This window comes from Mustela lutreola, chromosome 15, assembly GCF_030435805.1.
Source record: "Mustela lutreola isolate mMusLut2 chromosome 15, mMusLut2.pri, whole genome shotgun sequence".
Taxonomy (NCBI): Eukaryota; Metazoa; Chordata; class Mammalia; order Carnivora; family Mustelidae; genus Mustela; species Mustela lutreola.
This window is the reverse complement of record NC_081304.1, coordinates 3745675-3768190: the sequence shown is the minus strand read 5'-3', so window position 1 is coordinate 3768190 and position 22516 is coordinate 3745675. Positions and strand designations below refer to the sequence as shown.

The 22516-nt window shown below is 45.9% G+C and overlaps 1 protein-coding gene across 4 annotated transcripts in view; it reads left to right on the top strand.

The window, feature by feature from the left end:
* TNRC6C (trinucleotide repeat containing adaptor 6C) overlaps window positions 1-22516 on the top strand; it is a 148539-nt gene that overhangs the window by 51936 nt on the left and 74087 nt on the right. For all 4 annotated transcript variants that reach the window (XM_059150447.1, XM_059150450.1, XM_059150449.1 and 1 more), the window contains exons 3-4: window positions 759-780; window positions 21049-21375. In XM_059150447.1, coding sequence (XP_059006430.1) covers window positions 759-780; window positions 21049-21375 — 349 coding nt within the window. The remainder of the gene's footprint in view (window positions 1-758; window positions 781-21048; window positions 21376-22516) is intronic.

The following is a 22516-nucleotide window of genomic DNA, read 5'->3' as shown; positions in this document are numbered from 1 at the left end:
TGTCTGTGGTCACTGTGTGTCTCATCCGCATTGTCACAGGCATTCTGTTGGAGTTCCATTTTATGACCTCAGAAAATCAATATGTTAAATCTATAATTAGCAAAAAATAGATGTACTAGTGAAATAAATACAGAGTGACAGCCACAGAATGTCTTTCTTAAGGAACCTAGAAATAGTAGAGCTGAGCTTTAAGGAGGTCTGATTTTCATTGTTGGTGATAAAGAATGTTCATACTATTCCCCTTACTGTGAGCTGTCCAGAACAGCCATGTCTTGAGAAATGAAATGAAAAGGGTCATGTAACTGATTTTATTAGGAAAGCGAGAAATAATTTTTGCAGGTTTGGCAAATGTTCTCTTATAAATCCTATCAGTAAATATTAAAAATTAAAAGGCTTTCTGTAAATCTTACAATCTCATTTGAATCTTACTGCATTTACTATTCCAAGTTAGGCTGTTTGTTGTTGGTCTTGCCTAGTTTAGATGTCCCTTTTAATTTAAACTGTACCTTTTGGACTCTGTTAAAATACAGAGTTCTGATGAGCTACCAGGTAGGGTTTTTTAATTTTGCCTTTAGGTCAGTATTTGCATGTAATAGCATTTAGACTATGTATTTTCCCCAGTAATAAATTTTAATGAATTGGGCAAAAACTTGTTTTTTAAAATTTCCAGTATTAAACTCTGCTTATAAAATTTCATAGATGTGAACATTCTACACATTATTATTCCTAAAGAGTTTCTGATTTTTTTTTTTTTCCAGGCTGCTGATCAAAAAACCAAAGGTAAGTTGATTTTATTTGCGGGTGGTGGTACATTTTATGGCAGCACCACACTCTTTATGATGAAGATGACTTTTAATTGATAGTTAAAAACAAAGAATCTAACTCTGGCTTTGAATCTTTTGAATCTTCTTTTTATCCCTGTGTATTTCTGCATTTATCGCTGGTTTCACCTCCGTATTTCATTGGCATTTGTTCAATCTAAAATGCCTAAAGAATGTTGTGTTCGCTTTCTGAACAATGCTTTTTACTTTTCCTTTGGTTTGCATTTTCCACCAAACAAGGACGAAACTGATAAAGGTGATCTGATTTGAGTAAGAACAGCCCAAAGATACTGCATTTTTTTGAAATGTCCAATTACTCTTTGCCCGACTGTGTAACAAGAAGAGGTATATATTCTTTCTGTATTCATCTTTGCTAATTAATATGTAGAAGATTTCTTTTTTCTTCTTTTTTATTTTCTAAGTTGAAACTTTACTTGTTAGTGTCTTAGCGGGTATTGGAAACACGCGTAGTTCCCCCAGTAACGGAGGCGTCCCTGGGGTTTGCTGGAGAAGGGGCACGGCAGAGGCTGCACTGGGAGCCCCTTCACCCTGTGCTCGCCCTGGTCCCGGGCAGTGAAAGAGGGGCGTGTGCGCACGAGCTGCTTCCGCCTGCTCGGTTGAATTTGGGGCCAGTTATTTCATTTGTCCAAGCCTCAAGGGTCTCCTTGAAAGAAAGCTGGTGAGTGAGTGGCTCCCACCTCATAAAGCTCCTCTGAAGATTAAATGAGATCATGTGTGAAAAGGTCTCGGTGCCCAGCACGTAGTTGGCGCTCAGGAAGAGTGAGCTAGAACTAATTGTGAGGATGGTAAAGATTCTGTTGAACGCATGTACACAATTGTAGGCGCAGGCAAGAGTGCTACAAAGACTTACCAGCTTGCTGTCTCAGGCAGTACCACTGGTATTGGTAGTAATTGGTAGTAATGGTGGTACCACTATCATTAGTAGTGTACCACTACTAATACTCTACTTTTGTTTGGCATCTTAGAGTTTCCGAAGTGAAGTTTATATACATGACTTCATTCAGACTTCGTAACTAAGCGGGGCAGGTGGCAGGTGACTGTGGAGAAACTGAGGCTGACACGCGAGTTAAGGGGCTTGAGCTAGGCCTCTGACCTCCGTGCAGTGGGCCTCCGGGCACCGGCACCAGGGTCACGGTAAGATGGGATTTCATGTAAAGTAAATATTATAATGCAGCCCAGTTCCCAGAAAAGAATTTGTCTCTCACTCTCAGAAGCAGTATGAATGTATAGCACACTTTTCCAGAAGACCTGGAGGGTTGTGGTACATAGTTGTATTAGCAGGTATGATCCTGAGTAAGAAAGAATGGTTTCTTCCACTTGTCATGTAAAACTACAGGATTGTTCTGAGTCATTTCTTTTCTTTTCTTTTTTTTTTCAAACATTCTGAGAAGTTTTTATAACCTGATTGAATACTAGCCATATTCTGTTGTCATTTTCAATGTTTTCTTTTCATGGAGTAACAAATTGCTTATGGTCGTATAATGATCCTGCCACACTACACAGAATTATTGTTTCATGTTAGAGTTCTGATGAGCATTTCCTTGCTTACTCCAAAGTCTGCCGGTGTTTCCTCTTCTCCTTTTATCATCTCTAAATTACTGCTCCTTTGGGTCTAATTTGTCATCAACTGTACTAACTGTAACTAGCCTTAGTGCACATAATAATAATGATTATTAATGTGTCCTAAACAGAAAAAAAAAAAGCTTTTTAAATTATAAATAATCTAGCAGTGCTGCTTGATAATTCATTAATGAATATTAGCAGTATCAAGGTTTAAATTTTTCTCAGATGCTCCGTTATTACTCGTTCGAATCAAAATTAATTCCCTGCAGGGAGCTGTTTCTGAATTTCTGACCGGAGATGTGCGTTGGACAGCACAGGCTGGGCCTGCTGCTCCCCCTCATTAACACTTCCCCATGCCCTGCCCTTTACAGAACTGCACTGAGCAATTTGAAAGCCTTGTATGAGCCTTTCCATAAACAAAATAGTTTCTTATAATTTCTGCCAAACGTTGTCTTTGCTTTATCAGTGACTCAAGAAGGAGGTAGCTGAGCACAGTTACCTGTTATGCCTTTAGTGATATTCCAGATGCCCTCACAGTTGGGGGAAGGCAGTCAGACGTAATCTTACCTATCTATTGAATTTCTGCTGTGGAGGACCGGTATCTGAGTGTTGGGCACTGTATAATGGGTTTTGCTTAGGTAATCAGTTATCTCTCTTTTGTTTTGGGTACTGCCCTTAATTTGGGCGCAGATAAGAGTAGCTTTATATGTAATGTGATGACCTTGTGAGCCTCAATTTTCCATATTGTGTTCTGGGTTTTTTATGGATTTGATTTTTTTCTAAGGATTAATTATAATACCCATAAGTGTGAAGTAATTTAATTCATTGGTTTTGGCCAGATTTTCTAAAGTTCATAAAATAGAAAGATAAGTTTTCATACAAAAAGCTCGAAGTTAATTATATCATGTATGAAAGCGAGTATCTTTATGACCCAACATGTCTCGAACTCCATATGATTAATGCTTTATGATTTTGAGTCATATACTTTTATAAATTTATACATTATGATTAGTCTCCTAATCTTGCTTGAAAGGACTATAATTTAAGTTTTGCAGTTGGGTATTAACTTTGCCATGCATTCAATTTGTAATGCTAATTTTAAGAAAATCTTTATGTGCTTTTGTTAATGTAAATCAGTTCTTTCAGGCCTTAGGTTGAGCGATAAAGGTTCTGGGGTCGGGGATTGTTTGCTCTGCTCCGTGTTCCTGTTGAGGCTCATTCTAAACATGGTTTTCTCAGGATGAATGAAGGCAAGCACTGAAGTTTAAAGGGTGCCTTCCCAGCTCCATCTCAGATCCTGATCCGAACGAGTACGAGTGAGAGCCCTCCTTTCTGCACTTGGCCGGTTGGGCGGCGCTGCTGCGGAGTAGAGTCAGCTCTGTTGGCTCGACACGATACTCGGTTGGTTAGGGCTGTAAGGCATCACATCTGTGTTTTCCTGACACTGTGTCATAGAATCAGCAGATTCCTTGAGTTTACGTGTATTCATATTCTCATCCACATAACCAAAGTGTATGAGTTACCCTTAGAAGCAGTAGCTAAAAGTCTCGTTAGTGTACTTTGCACAGTATATTTTATGAAATATGGCATTTTGTTGGCCTGTCTGAAAAATTAATAAAATCATGAAGTTTGAAGGGTCCTTAGAGATTCTCCAGTTTCTTCACTGGTTTGGAAATGAGATTCAGAGAGGTTAAACAATTTGCACAGATTTTGACAGCTGTACTTCATGGCAGAACTAGAACCCTCCTCCTCTTGCTGTCAGTTACAGCTTCGTCCTGCTGTCATATGAAGGAGACATCAGTATTGTTGATCCCTTATCACTACAGTCATTCATTTTAGGAAGTAACTTAGGATCTTTTCAAATAAGGCTGAAAGAAATTCCTAAGAGATTGGTTATGTGATGGATCTTTATGGGATATGGGATCTTAGAGGATTTTAAATATTCGATGGCTTTCTTTAGCCATGCTGTTCTGTGTTTAACACAACTACTTAATTTTACTGTTAAACCCCTGACAGAAAGAAGATATAATACATGCATTAATATTTTTTCCATGGAACAAAGAAAGTATATTAAGATGTGGTATTTTTCCCCTAACATATAGGCAACTTATAAAGACAAAATTGTGGGGAAAAAAACCAACAACTCAGCAGGTACATAGATATAAATTCTTTATCGAATTTTAGAAGGAAGGAAGTATAAATCCACTGGGGCAGGGAGGCGGCTTAGTGCTCCTGCTACAAGCCCTTTAACAGCATCTTCTTGATGGCCCTTTGCTAAGTCTCAGATAAAGTGAAAGTCCACGTCTCTGTTTAGCTTAACTAAACTCTGATGTTAAATGTAGAAGCAGTCCCAAGTTTAGAGAAAGTTACAGCTCTGAAGGAAGCCGACAGTCTGCTCTCTGAGAAGTCACTTAACAGGCTACTTTCTTTGCTTTGCCTTTTTTTTTTTTTAAAGGTTTTATTTATTTATTTGACAGACAAAGATCACAAGTAGGCAGAGAGGCAGGCAGAGAGAGAGGGAGAGAAGCAGGCTCCCAGCTGAGCAGAGAGCCCGATGCGGGGCTTGATCTCAGGACCCTGGGATCATGACCTGAGCCGAAGGCAGAGGCTTTAACCCACTGAGCCACCCAGGTCCCTTTTGCTTTGCCTTTTAAACCGCTTTATTGAGTTAAACTGGCACGCGGTAAACGCCTGGAAGTCTCCCTGTGCCGCCGCCAACCCAGCCCTCAGCCCCCCAGCTTCATCGGTCCGAAGACGAACACTCGCCGGCTCCCGGTCCCTGCGTGAGGTTTTCTTTTCTAGATTCCGGTTAGACCAGCGGAACCACGAGGGGCGTGCTCCGGGCTTCTCTCGCTCGGAGTGATGTGTGTCCGCAGCTCACTCCTCCTCACTGCCGAGCGGGGCTGCCGCTGTTTGGGCTTCACGGTCTGTCCTTTCACCTGACCTGCACGTCGGAGTTGTTCCTAGTGTTTAGCTTTCGTGAATAAAGCTTAAGTGAGCTCTGGAATCCGAGTTTCCGTAGATGTGCGCTTTGCCTTCTCTGTGGGAGACGTGTGGGGGTGGAATGGCTGCATCCAAGGATAGATGTTTGACCTTCAGGAAGCTGCAGAACATTTTCAAAGTGGTTCCCCAGTGCTACATCCTTACCAGTACTTGGAAAATCAGTCTTGATCCTTGTAGCCACTCTGATGGGTGTGTGGCCATCTCTCGCTGTGCTTTTGATTTGCATTTCTGTAATGTGATGGTGTGGAATGTTACTGGCGTGCTTTTCTGCTGTGTATCTTTGTCGAATATTCAAATATTTTGCTACTTTATAAAAGTTGAGTTACTCGCTTGCTTATTCCAGATTGGTTTCTAATACACATGGACTCTAGGGTCAGGCAGAAAGACGCATCCCTGCCCGTAGCTTCCTTCGTATCCCGTCAGTTCCCGTCCTCTCTGTGTGCGCAGCTGTTTGGAAGATGGTCCTTTCAGAAAATACGCACTTTTAGCGGCAATCACATTTTCTCTCACTTTCAACATACCTACTAAAGATTGCATTAATAAATGAGCTGGCTCAGTGGGTTAAAGCCTCTGCCTTCTGCTCGGGTCATCGAGCCCCACATCAGGCTCTCTGCTCAGCAGGGAGTCTGGTTCTCCTTCTCTCTCTGCCTGTTGCTCTGCCTACTTGTGATCTCTGTCAAATAAATAAATAAAATCTTAAAAAAAAATAAATGAGCTGTTAGTCATATTTTGCTATCTAGAGTTGTCACGTTAGTTCATTAATTAAACAGTTAACAGATATTTATCAGAGATAAGTAAGTTCCCTGTTCTCAAAGAGATGCATTAGTAGGGAGTGTTGGTTATATAAGCAAATGAATGCACTAAAGTGTTCTGAGGGTTGTGATTTATTTATCCCACATCTACCTGAAAAGATTTAACTACATTCACTTGGTCATGTTTCTGTCCACTGTTTATGTCCCTGTAAGAAAAAATGACCTGTTTTTAAAAATAAGTGAGAAAACTGGGGGAAAGGCAAAAACTGCTTCCGAACGAAATGAATGCACGCTAGGGTTGGCCACGTCCCCAGTTGTCCCCAGGTTAGCCATGAAAATGAGACAAGGGGGGTGCCTTATCCCAGCCGTTCTAACCCACCCATGAGGCCAGTAGAATGGAGCACTCCTGAACAGTCTGTCCTACCAAAAAAAGGGAGTTGAAGCTGGAGGGGTGGAGGGCGGGGAGACCAGCTCATCCAGTCCGTCTTAGGACTTTAGATTTGACCTTTCGGACCAGAGGAAGCCACAGGAGATTTTAAGTGAGAGAGTGACTTCATTAGATTATCATGAGATATATTTTAGGAAGATCATGGAACATGCCAGATTGAAGACGAATCAGACAGTCGGGAGAGGGAACTGGATGCAGCCGGTGCAGTTAGACCGCTGCACACTTCACATTCTAGATGACAGCTCCGCGGTGAGGGCGGACAGGAAGGGTCATTGTGGTAGAGCCAGCAGAACTTGGGAGACCAACCGGGTTACACATTTGATCCAGCAGATGCTTGCGGAACACCTGTTTGCCTGGCACTGGTCACTGTGGGGAGAAAATGATTAAACAACAACAACAACGGATGCACTCCGCACCCTCTTGCACACTCTTGCAGCTTCGAGCCTTACCGGGAATGAGCAGAAACCTCAATCAGGACGCCGCGTGTGTCGTCACTGGCTGGGATGGCCACTGTGCAGGAGAAAGAACATGGTCTAATGACAGCATAGAACAAAAGACCTGGAGCCAGGCTGCAGTTGAGCAAGGCATCCCCAGTGATGCTGAATCGCACGCGGTCTGACGGGTGAGGAGAAGGCAGCTAGGCCAGGCAGAGTAGAAGACTCGCGGGCTTCCACATTCAGAGGGGACAGCATTCGCAAAGGCTGACTGGCCCATGTGGCATTCTCCAGGAACTAAGCAAAAAAAAAGCTGGCATAGAAGGCGAGTTGTCGGCAAGGGGAGAGTGGTGTCGGTGAGGCTAAGGAAGACGGGGACCCGGCGCACACTGGGCATGTAGAGTTGGAATAGTCCTCTTTTTTTTTTTTTTCCTTTTTGAAATATTTTATTTATTTGACAGAGCAAGAGAGCACAAGCAGGGGAGCAGCGGAGGGAGAAGGAGAAGCAGATGCCCGCCGAGCAGGGAGCCTGACATAGGGCTTGATCCCAGGATCCTGGGATCATGACCGAGCCGAAGGCAGATGCTTAACCATCTGAGCCATCCAGGCGCGCCTGGAATATTCCTTTTAAAAATCAGATTGCAACATGGCTGATTTCCCTTCCCCTCCCCATCCCTCTCGGACTGAATGTTGGCATAGTCTGACTCGGGCTCCCTCTTGTGGCAGGCTCTAGGATCCCGCGCTTTGGAGGACAAACATCCCAGGATTATTGCTGGTCTACGATTTGTACATTTATTGAAGAAAACACACAGTCCTACCACACAGGGCAGTACGCATGCTCTGAGAGAACACATTTCAGATGTGATTCCACTTAAAACTTCTGTGTTTCATGAGATTTAGCATTTGCTGTGTTTCAAGAGCTTGTTCCATTACGGATGGTCGCGCGTGGGAAGAGACGAGGTCAGCCTGGAGGTGAGCAGGGTGAGAAGCTGTGCACTGGGGGTCTCTGTTCACCCTCCGTGTCTGTCCAGTGTGTTGCCTCATTCAGGGAGTATTTCTGGTTAACATTCCGTATGGAGAAGATGATAGAAAAGCCAATATGTATCCGTACTGGGTTTGTTACTTGCCTTTAACATACGCTGTTATCAGAAGTTTCTATTTTGATCTTCTGAATCTGCCAGCTCTTGCTTAAAAGAACTTAGAAATATTTGCCTGTGTGATAAATAGTACATTTTTTTAGAGTAGAAGAATCCAAAGACCAAAACAATGTAATTTTCTAATAAAATTGTTCTTACTGTTAGTAATCATTATTAAAGTAAATTTATTTTAACATTCATATTATCCAGTCTGATGTACTAAGAGTAGCACTTAATTTAATTTCATGCTTTTTAGAGAGGTAACTGTAGTACACTAGAATAGAAAATATCTCTGAACAGCATTCTCTCATTAGCAACAGGCAGTAAGATGATGTAGTTAGCGGTTAATGAGTTTGTGCTCATTTTGAGTTGAGCTCTTGAAGTTGCCATGGTGACAGATCAGCCAGAAGCCGTCAACAGAACACACAGAAGGCCACCGCTTGGTACCCCACCGGGAATGCCAGTAAGCACAGCGGATGGCCCCTCCTGCACATGGCTGTCTTCCCCTCGCCTCTTGTTGCTCTAAGGAGCTTCTTGCCGTGTGGCCTTGCCTGCTGTGTAGGTGGCGGAAGAGATTGTAATCATGAAAATCTTCTTGGAATCACAGATTATTTTAGCCCTGGAAAATAGTTCTCTTTTATATATGTTTAAGTAGGTGCGCCTGGGTGGCTCAGTGGCTTAAAGCCTCTGCCTTCAGCTCAGGTCATGATCTCAGGGTCCTGGGATCAAGCCCCACATCAGGCTCTCTGCTCGGCAGGGAACCTGCTTCCTCCTCCTCTCTCTCTCTGCCTACTTGTGATCTCTGTCTGTCAAATAAATAAATAAAATCTTTCAAAAAAATGACTTTTATATATGTTTAAGTAAATATAAATTTTAAATTTTAAGAAACTCTGAATCTTTGAGTATGTATTCTGAAATTGCTAGGTTTAATGATTTTTCAGTATTTTTCTTATGTCATTGTGTGGTATCTATACAATAGAGAAATTCTGTGTTTTATTATACAAAAACTTATCTGTCTTTGGGCTCATGAGGAAACTATTAAATTCTTACACTATTGTAAGATGCATGCAAATTTCAGAAATAAGACATGTTAAAGTGTCCCTCTAGGTTGGCATTTATCTATAGTTACTTTCAAAATACACCATTGCAGGCCTACAGTTGTCAGTGTGCTTTGGGCTTATTATGGTAGCCCAGGAGATGCTGATGGAGCGCATGTGTAAGGTAGTCCCATTACGGTAAATGTCATTACGAGGAAACCGTTGCTGAATATCTAGGTGATGACCACACACCGTGATGATGTCTATCTAGGTGAGTGAAAGAGCTGAGTATACTACTTGCTAAAAAAGGATCTGTGCTCTTAATCAGAGTTCAGTTGAAGTGTCTAGCTTTTTTTAAGGACAGGGAATTGAGTGCTTATAAAACCATTGCGAGGCCAGAGGGAGGGGGCACACCCTAGGCTGGGCCTCTAGAAATGATTCCTCCCAGAGTCATCCCAAAGAGCTGCTCCCTAGGAAAGAATCAGGAGGCCTCAACTGGCACTGTTGACTTCAAGGGCACAGTGTCACCACTGCATCCCAGTGATCAGGAAGCTGCCATCAGCACTGTCCCTCACTGCCACTAAGACAGTGATTGGGAACTAGGAAGGACCCTGCACAGAAACGCCCACCATTTCCAGAACTGTGCTTACAGCTGGAGCCGGGGTAGCAGAGAGCAGCCAGGTCACTGCCTGCTAGATCACATGGCTACACACATCTGCTTGGGGTCTGCTCCACAACTGGGGCCCCCCTGCAGCTGGGAGCCAGACCCCTGTTAATCATGCCCCTGGTGTGCTTGTTGGGGAGTGGGGGGCAGGGAGAGACAACTCTGACTGCTGCTCTGGAACATTTTTAAAAACGATGGGATGGATGACTGCTCGTTAACTTTTGTATATAGTGTTTGACACTTTCCAGATGGTGGGAATGTGAGACCCAAATTAAGTGGGGGAGGTTGAGGGCCAGACTAGAGATGTAATCCTCCAGTCCTGAGTACAGCTGTCAATATCTGTGCTAAGTTGCCACAGTCGCTTCTGGCAGCCTTTGCCGGCTGGCTCCCCTTCTTCAATTAGGTCGCGAATTGCAGTCCATGTCACGTGACTTTGAGTTTTGTTCCTTAGTCTACAGTCCTTCCCATTGTTCCCAGAGGGGAAGAGGAGTGAGGTGGATTATTAAGACTGGCCAGGACTATTGACCTAACTTCAGTCAGACTCCTAGACCATCTCCTAGGCTTGTCCCTGTACTTCTTGTAAGATCCGGTTTTAGCAAGAACCGTGCTAAGTCAGTTTCACCAGACCCGCCCCCCTGCCCTTCCTGGATGTCTGACCCAGTTCCGCATCCTCCATGGGCCCAGGTGATGCCTGACGCCCTGGCCTGCCTTCAGCCAGAATCCTGCTGGGTCCGTTTAGCCAGAAGCCGCCTCACCCTTGACGTGGCCTCATAGTGGTTTTCTGCTTGCTGCTCCGCTCCTGTGCTCCCTGGTTTTAAATCCCCGCCTGTCCCTGCTGTGCTCGGGAGTTGAGCCCAGTCTCTCTCCCCTGATGTAAATCCCAGCACCTGGTCCCTATACCCATCAGCCCAGTGAGGGTCCCGGATGGAGCTGCCTCACCATCCTTAACAAGTGTCTTTGCACGGTTTTTCTTTACCATAATAAACACAGTGCACTTAGTATGTGCTAGACATTGTTCTGAATAGTTCTTTACGTATTGAACATTCTCTCCCCAAAGAACCTTCTCAGTAAGGTACCCTAACCCCCGTTTTACCCCCCACTTACCCACATCTTACATATGGCACAACTGAGTGACCGAGAGGTTAGAAACTTACCCAGCATCACCAGCCAGGAAGGGCCAGAGCTGAAATTTATTTATTTTTTTAAAGATTTTATTTATTTATTTGACAGATCACAAGTAGGCAGAGAGGCAGGCAGAGAGAGAGAGAGAGAGAGGAGGAAGCAGGCTCCCCGCTGAGCAGAGAACCTGATGCGGGGCTCGATCCCAGGACGCTGGGATCATGACCTGAGCCGAAGGCAGAGGCTTTAACCCACTGAGCCACCCAGGCGCCCCCAGAGCTGAAATTTAAACCCCAAATCCGTACCCATCGCCACTGCACTGTATCTCTAGAGAGGCACACTGGAATGATAAGGCTCGCGTTGCTCCTGGGGAGACTCTTCAGAGCAGCATACAGGCAGGCAGAGGGAAAATGGGGCTTCGGTGGCATCGGTGAAATTCTTCTTAAGCTGGAGATTGGGTACATGAAGGTTTGTTGATTATTTGAACTTTATGCCTTTTCGTACATCTTAAATATTTCCAAATAATTTTTTTTTCAAGATTATGTTTATTCAACAGAGAGCACACATGCACAAACAGGAGGAGTGCCAGGCAGAGGGGGAGGGAGGATCAGGGAGCTTGACGCAGGGCTGGATCCCAGAACCCCGGGATCATGACCTGAGCCAAAGGCAGACACTTAACCGACTGAGCCACCCAGGTGCCCTTCCAAATAAAATTTTTTTTTTAAGATTTTTTATTTATTTATTTGACAGAGAGAGAGAGAGAGAGATCACAAGTAGGCAGAGAGGCAGGCAGAGTAAGAGGGAGAGAAGCAGGCTCCCAGCTGAGCAGAGAGCCCGATGCGGGGCTTGATCCCAGGACCCTGAGACCATGACCTGAGCTGAAGGCAGAGGCCTAGTCCACTGAGCCACCCAAGGGCCCCCCAAATAAATTTTTAAAGGAAAGAATGTCTTGGTAGTATGGCTTGGGTAACAAGACGGAAATGTCTTGGTGCACTGGGCACCTGTGCTCCCTGCTCTGTTAAGTCCCTGGTGAGGAAGGGAAGGTGGACCCTGATGGGAACCTAACATCCCAAGGGTTGCCCCCTGGGGATCTGTGGAGTGGAGCAAGGCGGGGGGCTGGTGCTGTGGGCTGGGCTACAGGTGGTTTCCCTGACCTGTGAAGGTGACAAGGGATAAGCACACAGGACCCCTGTCTCTAGAGCTTGCACAGACAAGTTCTTGGTCAAGGTCACCTGCTTGTTGAGTTTAAATAGCAGTGAAAGAGTATGTCAGCTCTCCATGAACTTGTAATCAGAGGAACCTTTCCTGGAGAACTCCCTGAAACCGGAGGCTCCAGACTCCCCTGTGTGCTGCAGCCGAGCAGAAACCCCCGGGGCGGGGGTGGGGGGCTCTCCCAGCTATTGGCCACCAGGTGGATTCGGAAACCCTTACAAAGCCTGTGCCTGCCTCTCCCGCCTCAGGCCCAGCCGCTCTCCCTTGATGCCCCAGGCTCCAGCCACACTCCTCGCCAGCACGAAAGCTGCTCCTCGGGTCAGGACCATCCCCACAATGCGCCGGTTGGTGGGTGTGAGCTCACGGGCCCGTGCATGAACCCCCGCGCGCGCACACACACGAGTTTAGGTGTGCTCGCACACTCCCCTCACCTGGCTGTCGCTTCTCCAGCCCCGTTGTCACTTCCTCACCGGAACTAGCTGCCTGTCATGTTTACCACGACAAGTAGTTGTTATTTCTGAAATCATAATCTCTTACTGGATAATAAACTACAAGGACAGGGAACTGTATGTTTTCCACGGTGTATACCCAGTGTCTGGCACAAAATTGGTGTCCCTTAAATATGACCTGAATAAATATGGAGAGGGGACGTGAGGGTACAGACACACCGGGGAGGGGCCGGGCATGTGAGGCAGAGAAAGCCAGCCCACAGGGATTTGACCCCTGACTCACTGTGCCCTGCTTTCCCGGTTTCCCAGAGCACCTAACCGCTGCAGCTCGTGTCTCACTGTGCGGCCTGTTCTTTCCTTCTTGCCCTGCTGAGACGTGGGCTCCGAGGCGGGAGTCTGCCTTTTCTGTTGCCCCCTGCCCAGAACAGCGGCTGGCTCTAGCAATGTCCACGTCATACGTGGAGGGAGCTAGCTGGTACCAGGGTTTCTTCCTTCCTTCCTTCCTTCCTTTCTTTCTTTTTTCCTTTAAGAATTTATTTATTTATGACAGAGACAGCGAGAGCGGGAACACAAGCACAGGGGAGCTGGAGAGGGAGAAGCAGGCTCTCTGCTGAGCAGGGAACCCAATGCGGGGCTCGATCCCAGGACCCTGAGATCATGACCTGAGCCGAAGGCAGAGGCTTAATCCACTGAGCCACCCAGGCGCCCCAGGCCCCTGTCGCAGGAATTTAGAAGCTGTGTGGGCCCTGTTGTGACCAGGCCCTTTGAAAATTGTAACTGAAAGCAGAAAATCATTTTGAAGAAGCCTCAGTTTCTCAGAGGGTGGTTTCGTATCTGCCTTTTCCCCAGCAGGTGTCACTGTTATTTGAAAGGAGAGGGGAGCGTTTTCCTGGGGAGAGGAGAGGTCCAGGAGAGTGCCCCCACACCGAATTATTACGCAGCTGCCCTCTTCGTGTTCTCTAAGGCAGTGACTTGTTGATGGTCCCTAAATAAAATCAAGCTGAAATTCCCACAGCCTGGCTGAGTTCTGCTCTGTTAAAACAGTGATGTGTAGGATAGACTTGTCTGTGAGCCTCGGTTAAGTGAGGCATAGCCTTAGACGCAGGGGAATTTGAGAAGAGCTGCGTCACGATGACTGGGATATCCCACTCTTTCTTTGGGTGGCGAGAGATCAAGAAATTTGTGTCTGAAGAAAGTGGATGGCTGGTCAGAAACTGCCCATTTGGTTTATCTATATTATATGAGCAGATCAAATTTTGAGATACTGCACTTATCAGTGGAGATTATGTGAGTTAGCTGCTAGTTTTCAAAGATCTGAAGAACACGGTTGACACCAGAGAAGCTTTATCGCTGTCTCATAAAAGAGGCCAGAGACACAGTTCGGTAGGGTCAGAATTCTTGGTTCCTTCCAGCTCGTCGCTCTGATGAGTGAGGCTGCTCTTCGCGCTCCTTCAGACTTTTCCTACAAAAGCCCAGACAGCACCTGTTTTAGACTTTTCTGGCCTTGTATGGTCTCTGTCATATATTCCTCATTTTTCTTTCCTGACCTTTCAGAAGTGTGGGAAACCTTTAGTTCACCTGTTCTGACTCCTGCCCTACACAGCTCTCCCCCTTCAGAGGGGAGACTGGTTTGGGATTCTTTGACTCTTAAAATGAGGCTCTAAACGTGACCACGCATCGTGTAATGCAGATAACACTAGGAAAGTGGAATAGTCCATATTCAGATTTCTTAGCATTGGTGCTTTATGTCCAAAGCTGGTTACCTGTTGATAACACTCCTTTATTGTACTTCTACAGAACAGTGACTGATAGCATTCATTTACTATAGGAGACTTCTTCATTTCTGGAGCACAGACTCCTTTTTCTCTAAATATTTTGAAGAAAAACAGCCCTGTGTTTGTCCTCCCTTCTTTTTGAAAAGATAACAGTGGTGTAGTGGCAGCAGGCTGGCTCTCGGAGACGAGGCTGCTGGTGTGTCTTGGTCAGCTCGCCTGGGCCCCCAGGTGTCTGTGCAGAGCAGGGCGGCACAGGGTGATTTCCTTGCTGGTTGTTTCCATCAGGTTTTGAGTTTAGGCAGGTTTTCTGCATTTCCGTTCTTTGAGAAGGCTGGGTGACAGACGGAAGTACTTGACTCTGATGCTAGTTGGCCTCCAGTGTTAGCTACTACAAAAGAGGAGGGATTTTCATCGTAAGGGTAGGTAGAACTCTATAGCTCAGTAATCATTCTCTTCCCTTAGTCTGTCCTCCCTGCTTCTCCTTCTCTTCCTCTTCCTCCTTTTTTTGTTTTCAGCTGCTGCTTTTGAATTTCGTAGTACAAGAACCAGTTGCGTTCATATTCTGGGCTTTTAAGAAGCAATGGCTAGGTCTTGAGTAAGACCTTTGGGCCAGATATGTTAAAATGTGTAATAAAGTGAAATGATATGCTGATCACCTATTTTTATTTTTCAAGAAAAGATTATATTTATTTAGAGAGAGTGTGAGCTGGGGGAGGGGCAGGGGAAAGAAAGAATCACAAGCAGACTCCACGCTGAGCGCAGAGACCAACTTGGGGTTCAGTCCCATGACCCCAAGATCATGACCCAAGCCAAAATCAAAAGTCGGAACTTAGCTGACTGAGCCACCCTGGTGCCCCCATACTAATCACATATATTTTTTATTTTTTTATTTTTTAAATCACTTTTAAATCATTTTTAAATCACTTTTTAAATCATTTTTATTTTTTAAATAAGCTCAGTGGTGGTATTTCCCAGACAGGTGTACTTCTGCCCTGCTCTCCATTCCATTTGCAAAGTTGTAATGGAAAGTTGCTATTGTGAAAGAGACAGCAAGTTTGCTTTAATTAATAGATTTGGAGGGGTTTTTTTTAATTAAAGTATATAATTAGTGTTCTGTTAGTTTCAGGTGTGCAGTATCTGATTGAGCAATTCCATACCTTACTCGGTGCTCATCATGCCAAGTGTACTTAGTCCCTTTTACCTGTCTCACCCGTCGCCCACCCTTTCCCCCCCGGGAACCTCCAGTTTGTGTTCTGTGTGTAAGAGTCTGGTTTTTTATTTATCTCTTTTTTTTTCCTTTGCTCAATTATTTTGTTTCTTTTTTATTTTTTTTAAGATTTTATTTATTTATTTGACCGACAGAGATCACAAGCAGGCAGAGAGGCAGGCAGAGAGAGAGGAGGAAGCAGGCTCCCCGCCGAGCAGAGAGCCAACGCGGGGCTCGATCCCAGGACCCTGGGATCAGGGCCTGAGCCACCCAGGCGCCCCCCCATTTATTTTGTTTCTTAAATTCCATATGAGAGTGAAATCATGTAGTATTTGTTTTTTTCTGACTCTTACACTGGTGGGGGTGGTGCGTGGGGGTGTGTGTGCCACATCTTCTTTATCTGTTCATTTATCATTGAACACTTGGGGTGCTTCCTTGTCTCGGCTATTGTAAATAATGCTGCAGTAAACGTAAGGGTTCATATTATCTTTTCAAGGCAGTGCTTTCATTTTCTTTGGGTAAATCCAGTAGTGGAATTACTGGATCATGTGGTCATTCTATTTTTACTTTATTTATTTATTATTTTAGAGAGAGGGAGAAGGGGTGTGGAGAGAGAATCTTAAGCAGGCTCTGTGCCCAGTGCAGAATCCGACGCGGCGCTCAATCTCACCACCCCGAGATCATGACCTAAAATCAGAGTCTGGCGCTGAACTGGCTGAACTACCCAAGTGCCCCTAGTTTTAATCTTTTTTAGGAACATCCATACTCTTCCACAGCGGCTGCACCAGTTTGCATTCCCACCAACTTCATAGCCATTGTTTTTAGAGCAGTTTTTGGTTTATGGAAAGACTGAGCAGGAAGTATAGAGTTCCCACAGTGCTTCCTCTCCCGACCCCTAACGCATCCTCAGCTTCTCCTCTTACCAACTTTGGCCTTGGCGTGGGGCTTTTGTTGAATCAATGAACCAGTATTGGTACATTATTATTAACCGAAGTCCACTGTTTACATGCGAGTTAACTTAGTGTTATACGGTTCTAAGGAGTTTGACAGATGCTGGTATCCTATATCTGCATTAAAGTATCATAGCGGTTTACCGCCCTGAACGCCCTCTGTGCTCTGCCTCTGCCTCCCCCCACCCCCACGCCCTTGTCAGCTACTGAGAGTTTTACTGTCTCCGTAGTTCTGCCTTTTCCGCAGTGTTCTGTAGTAGGAATCATGGACTATGAAGCCTTTTCATACTGGCTTCTTTGACTTAGCAGTATGCATGTGAGATTCCTTCATTTCTGGTTAGGTCTTGATAGCGCTTTTTTTTTAAACGTAATTCTCCATTGTATGGATGTACCAGTTCCTTTACCCATCACCTAGAGGAGGACATCTCGGTGGCTTCCCATTTTGGACAACTAGAAATAAAACTGCTCTAAACATTCCTGTGAAGGTTTGTGTGGATAGAAATCTTCAACTCATTGGGGTAAATATTTAGGAATTTCTGCTGTTTTAATTAGCTGTAGGCCAATGTGAGAAAAAAATATATACTTGAAAGCCTCTATGTTTAAAAATCAACCTGTAGGGGTGCCTGGGTGGTTCAGTGGGTTAAGCCTTTGCCTTCGGCTCAGGTCATGATCTCAGGGTCCTGGCATCGAGCCCCGCTTCAGGCTCCTAAGTCAGCGGGGAGCCTGCTTCCCCCTCTCTCTGCCTGCCTCTCTACCTACTTGTGATCTCTCTCTCTCTCTCTGTGTCAAATAAATAAAATCTTTTTAAAAATTTTTTTTAAATTTTAAAAAATCAACCTATAATAGGTTTTATAGCTTTTTTTTTAAAAGGAAAGCTAGAACGGATGTTCATTTCCTGTGCCTTTGAGTTAAAGGTGAATAACCATCAAATCTAAGTAAATCATAAAAAATGTGCCACGTCTGTAGCCAGGCCAAGGAAACAGAGCAGAGAGAGGCAGAACATGTAGGAGGCGCTTGGTGTGCTGGGAAGGGCCAGCCGTCCCAGAGCTAAAACCACGTGCCATATCCTTTATTCTTCCCTTCGAAAATCATAGGCATTCAGAGCTGGAAGGAACCTCCGGGAGTCAGCAGTCTCAGCCTTTCATTTCCCGATGAGGAGATCGAGCTGCAGGGAAACCTCTGGACTGGCGCCGTGCATGTGATCAGTGGCCGCTGGCCTGGAAGTCAGGCCCTCGGTTTTCCAGTCTAGTATTTTTTCTGCTTTTCCAGTTACTTTCTTTATATTTTGCTATTTCTGCATTTCGCTTTAACTTCAGAATGTGTGTTTGAGAAAAAGTCAAGCCCTTGGACGTTTGTTGAGCACTTACTGTGGGCCAGGCACTATGGTGACGTCCACTGCGGCCTCACGGGGCGACGACCGCCTAGAAAGCGGTGTGCAGTGCTGAGTGCCGGCGTGGGTGCAGGGCGGCGGGAAGGTGGGGGAGCCGGCGGGGGGTGCTGAGGGGAAGTGACATTTAATCTGATAATTTAAAGAATGGCTAGGAATCCCCATGTTTTACTGAATCTGATACATTATCAATTATGCCTCATTTCATGTACCACTTAGAACAAATACTGCCAGTTAACCTGATACATACGCCATTAATTATAAGATCTCTCAACTTCAGGAGTATTAACATGTCAGAGCTGTGTATGAGACCTGATGAGGCGCGGCGGGTGGATAGAAGAGGGGAGCAGCGGTCCCTGAGGAGAGCGCGGGCGTGGCGGGGTCAGCGGGCCTGTCTAGAAAAGTAGGGCGGGAGGAAGCCAAAGGGGCGGTGAGGACGCCCGGAGAGGCGCTTACAACAGGCCCTTTAAGAAGTTCAACAGGAGGAGCGGCAGCAAATCAGGAGGTAGCTGCAGGGGGATTCCTGGTCACGGAGGGCAGTAGTTGTTGCTGTCTTTGAAGGAAGTGGAGATTGTGCGTGTCAGCCACACAACCCCCCGGCAAGTTAGAAGTTGCAGATGTGCTTACGTCCGCTCTCCACAGAAGCCCAAGTGGCTAGGTTGTCTTGCATGCTTGTGTTTATAAAACAAAGAAATAATGGAAGCCTCACTCTCAAGCTTTGGGCCTTTGTTTCGGCTCTGGAAAGTGTCACGGGCTGAAGACCCAGGGCACGCACAGTCCCCGAGATGGAGTCCCCGGAGCGCAGCAGCTTGCACTTCCTCCCCGAAGCCCTTGATTGTGAGCTGTACCGTCTTCATACACCACGAGAAAACACTGCCAGCCGACTGGCGTGTCATCGACTGTAGGACACATCCTATGCAAATGCGATTAACTTATGAAGAAATGGAAGTCTTAGAACTGGTAAAATACAGCATTCACCACAGATCGGAGTTAACAAGCATGGTTCAGAGAACGGTTTGATGCTGATGTATTTGGAGGGGCAGAAACTTGAAGGTTTTGCCTAATGGCTTTTATTCCTTCTGGAAAGTAAAGTTATAGTTCCTCTTCTGAGGAGGAGGAAATAAAGGCATTAGCGGCTCCAGAGTGGACGTCTTTGAGTGACTCGTTGACAGCAGTGGAACCCAGCAGGCCCAGGAAATGGTAGAATGGCCAGGAAGCACTGAGCGTGTCCTGGGTTAGGGACACAAACTCACAGTGACGGCAGACTACAAGTCTGTGATCTGAGTCAGGAGTAGAGAGAATACACAGTGGCTTCATCTAGGGTTAAGGGTTTGCTGGACAGGGCGACAGAAGAACAGTGGGCTGAGGCCTTGTAGACACGGTCTGTGAGATAGTACAGGGCCACAGGGGCATGGCAGAGCCCATGCTGGCGGACGAGAAACTCAGGCCATGTGAAAAGGGTAATGTCAAGGCCAGCAGTAGCATTTTGTGTTCCCCCAGGAGGGACTGGAAGTACTTATATAATGTTAGTTACACTTTTTTAAATAAAGATGTTACTTATTTATTTGACTTATGTATTTATTTGGCATTTATTTTATATTATTTATTTGACACAGATTTTATTTATTTATTAATCACAAGCAGGCAGAGAGGCAGGCAGAGAGAGAGGAGGAAGCAGCTTCCTGCTGAGCAGAGAGCCTGACGTGGGGCTCTATCCCAGGACCCTGAGATCAGGAGCCGCTGAGCCACCCAGGCGCCCCACTGTTACTTAACACTTTTAAGATAGATACACTCATTTTGTGTAAAGACATTTACAAATTAAGTAGAAAAAAACCTTTTTTCCCCCAAACAAGGCAGGGGCACTTGGGTGGCACAGTTGACCAAGCATTCAGCTCTTGATTTTGGCTCGGGTCGTGACCTCAGGGTTGTGAGATCAAGCCCCACATTGAGCTCCACACTCAGTGTGGAGTCTGTCTGAGATTCTCTCTCCCGCCCCCCCCTGCCACCTCAAATAAATAAATCATTCTTTGGGGGGCACCTGAGTGGTTCAATTGGTTAAGCATCTGCCTTTGGCTCAGTCATGATCCTGGGGTCCTGGGACTGAGCCCTGCATCGGGCTTGCTGCTCAGCAGAGTCTGCTTCTTTCTCTCCCTCTGACAAGCCCCCCCCACCCACTCATGTGCTGTCTCTCTCTCAAATAAATAAAATCCTTAAAAAAAAAAAAAAAAAAAGGTTAATGTAATGTCCTGGATATTCATGTTTCAAATTCAAGATGAGAACGGCTTTTGAGGCTCAAATTCTTTGCATTTCATGTGTCTGGGCTCCCTTGTGAATGCAGGGTCACTCATCTTTGCATTTGGCGTGCTTATTAGTAGTAACACAACACTCTCAGGTCTGCTCCTCCGCTCTGCTGCTCCCTCTTGCTGCTTAATTACTGTGGAACTCTTGTTTATGCGACACTCAGATGGCAGTTTGGCTCTCTAGTTAGTGAGCATCATACGCAAGTTCGCCCGTCTGTATTCTTTGCCAGCGAGAGTGTGAGGGCGTGTGCTGGTCCTGATGATAGCGGCAGCACCAGTGCTGTGCTCGGGGGGGTGGGGGCATGTGCGTGTTTGTGTATGTGTTGTCCTCAGAATTAAAATAGAATACATGTATAAGTGAATGAGCATCTAAGATCCTGTCATTTGAGAAAACACTGGCCAAGAGCCGTGGTTCTCAAAGTGTGCTTCAGGGACTGCCAGCATCAGATCCGGCACCTTGGGAACTTATTGGGTCAAGTCTGATGCAAGCTGAAGTGTAAACCTCTGCAAACTGCTCTAGACTCACCGAGTCACCCATTCTACAGAGCAGGGGACTGCGGCCCAAAACCCGCTGCTCAGAATTGCACTCAGTTTCTAAGAAAACTGGCTCTCAAACCTGAACCTCTGGACTTTAGTCCGTTTCTGTTTTCAGAGCACTGTGTTATCATTTCTTTCTCGGTTTTTTGTTTTTGTTTTGTTTTCTTTGGTTTGTTTTGGGTTTTAAGGAGCGTTCCTAAAGATTTGGGTTCTTGTTGTTTCATTCCTTATAGTGCCAGAACCTACTAAGACCTGTTCAAGCCAGCCCCAACCTGCCGGTACCAGTACCAGCACTTGCACCAGCACTCTGTCCAGCAGCAGCAATGGCAAACGTGTGCCTGCCAGCAGCCAGCAGCCAGCTGCCTCCCGTTACCTGCCTCGCGAGGTGCCTCCACGCTTCCGCCAGCAAGAACAGAAGCAGCTGTTAAAGAGAGGGCAGCCGCTGCCCACGGGGGCTCTGACCGGTGTGAGCCCGACCCAGGGGGCTGGGCCCACAGGGGTAAGCCCTCCTCCCCTCCCCGGAGCCGGAGCACAGCAGCACCCCAGTAAGCTCCAACCAGGTAAAAACACATAAATGAGGGAGTGGTTCTTTTTATCTGACAGGTGGCATGCTGTTTTCGACTTTGCTCTCCAGTGATAGAGACAGACATATTGTGGTCCATATTCATTATATGCATCTAATGGAGTGAACTAGCTAGCTAGATGGTGGATAGATTCATTTCAGTTGATTTTTTTTAAAGATTTTATTTATTTATTAGAGAGAGAGCATAAGCAGGGGGAGGGGCCGAAGGAGAGGTAAAAGTAGGCTCCCCACTGAGCAGGGAGCCCAAGTCCTGGGACTCGATCCCAGGACTCCCAAGATCATGACCTGAGACAAAGGCAGATGCTTAACTGACTGAGCCACCCAGGTGCCCCCAGTTGAATTGTAAAGTTCAATTTTGTTTCCTCCTCATTGTGTATGTTGTTTCTCATCTATTCTCCACTGGCATGAGCTCCTTCAGCGAAGTCTGGTTCTTACCTGAAACTAGAGGTCTGCACAAGAGCACATGTGCATCTGTCAGGGCAGTTGCTGTAGAGCCCTGCGGCGGGAATGCTAAACCTTCCTGTCCGTTTCCGAGGTCGGCCCGTGACTGGGCCTGCGCGCTCTCGGGGAGGTCACAGCGTTTGAGTGGGAGTGGGTGCTGAGTCACTGTGACTTGTTCAAACACACGGACCCAAGCCTGCCGGATCTCCTGCTCAGCCCCTGCGTGGCTGGGCTTCTGATCTGCCTGCTTTTTGCTGGCCTCCTGGCCCACAGTCGGACTCTGGCTTTCTCTTGTTTCCCGAGAGAAATGACCACTTCTACGTTGACTTTCCAGCTCCTGGCCTGCTGACAGCCGTCCTCAACCCCTCCCCTCTTCCCATCGGCTTGACCTTACTGATGGACTCATACTCTAAAGAATTTCTTTACCAAAGTGTTAGAGAACGTTTTGATAGGGAGCAAAATACATGTATTCAACAGCTGTGTTCTCTGTTATTTTCTTAAATCGTTCCATTTTGAATGATTTTACGATCAGTATTGGTGGCTAGCTTGGACACCGTATTTGCTGATGGCAGTGAGACTCAGGCCTAGAACTAGAGAAGCAAGGAGGCTTCTTACATTAGATTGGGATCGAAAAGAAACCTGCCAATATCAAGAAAATATTGATATTTTGTTTCATG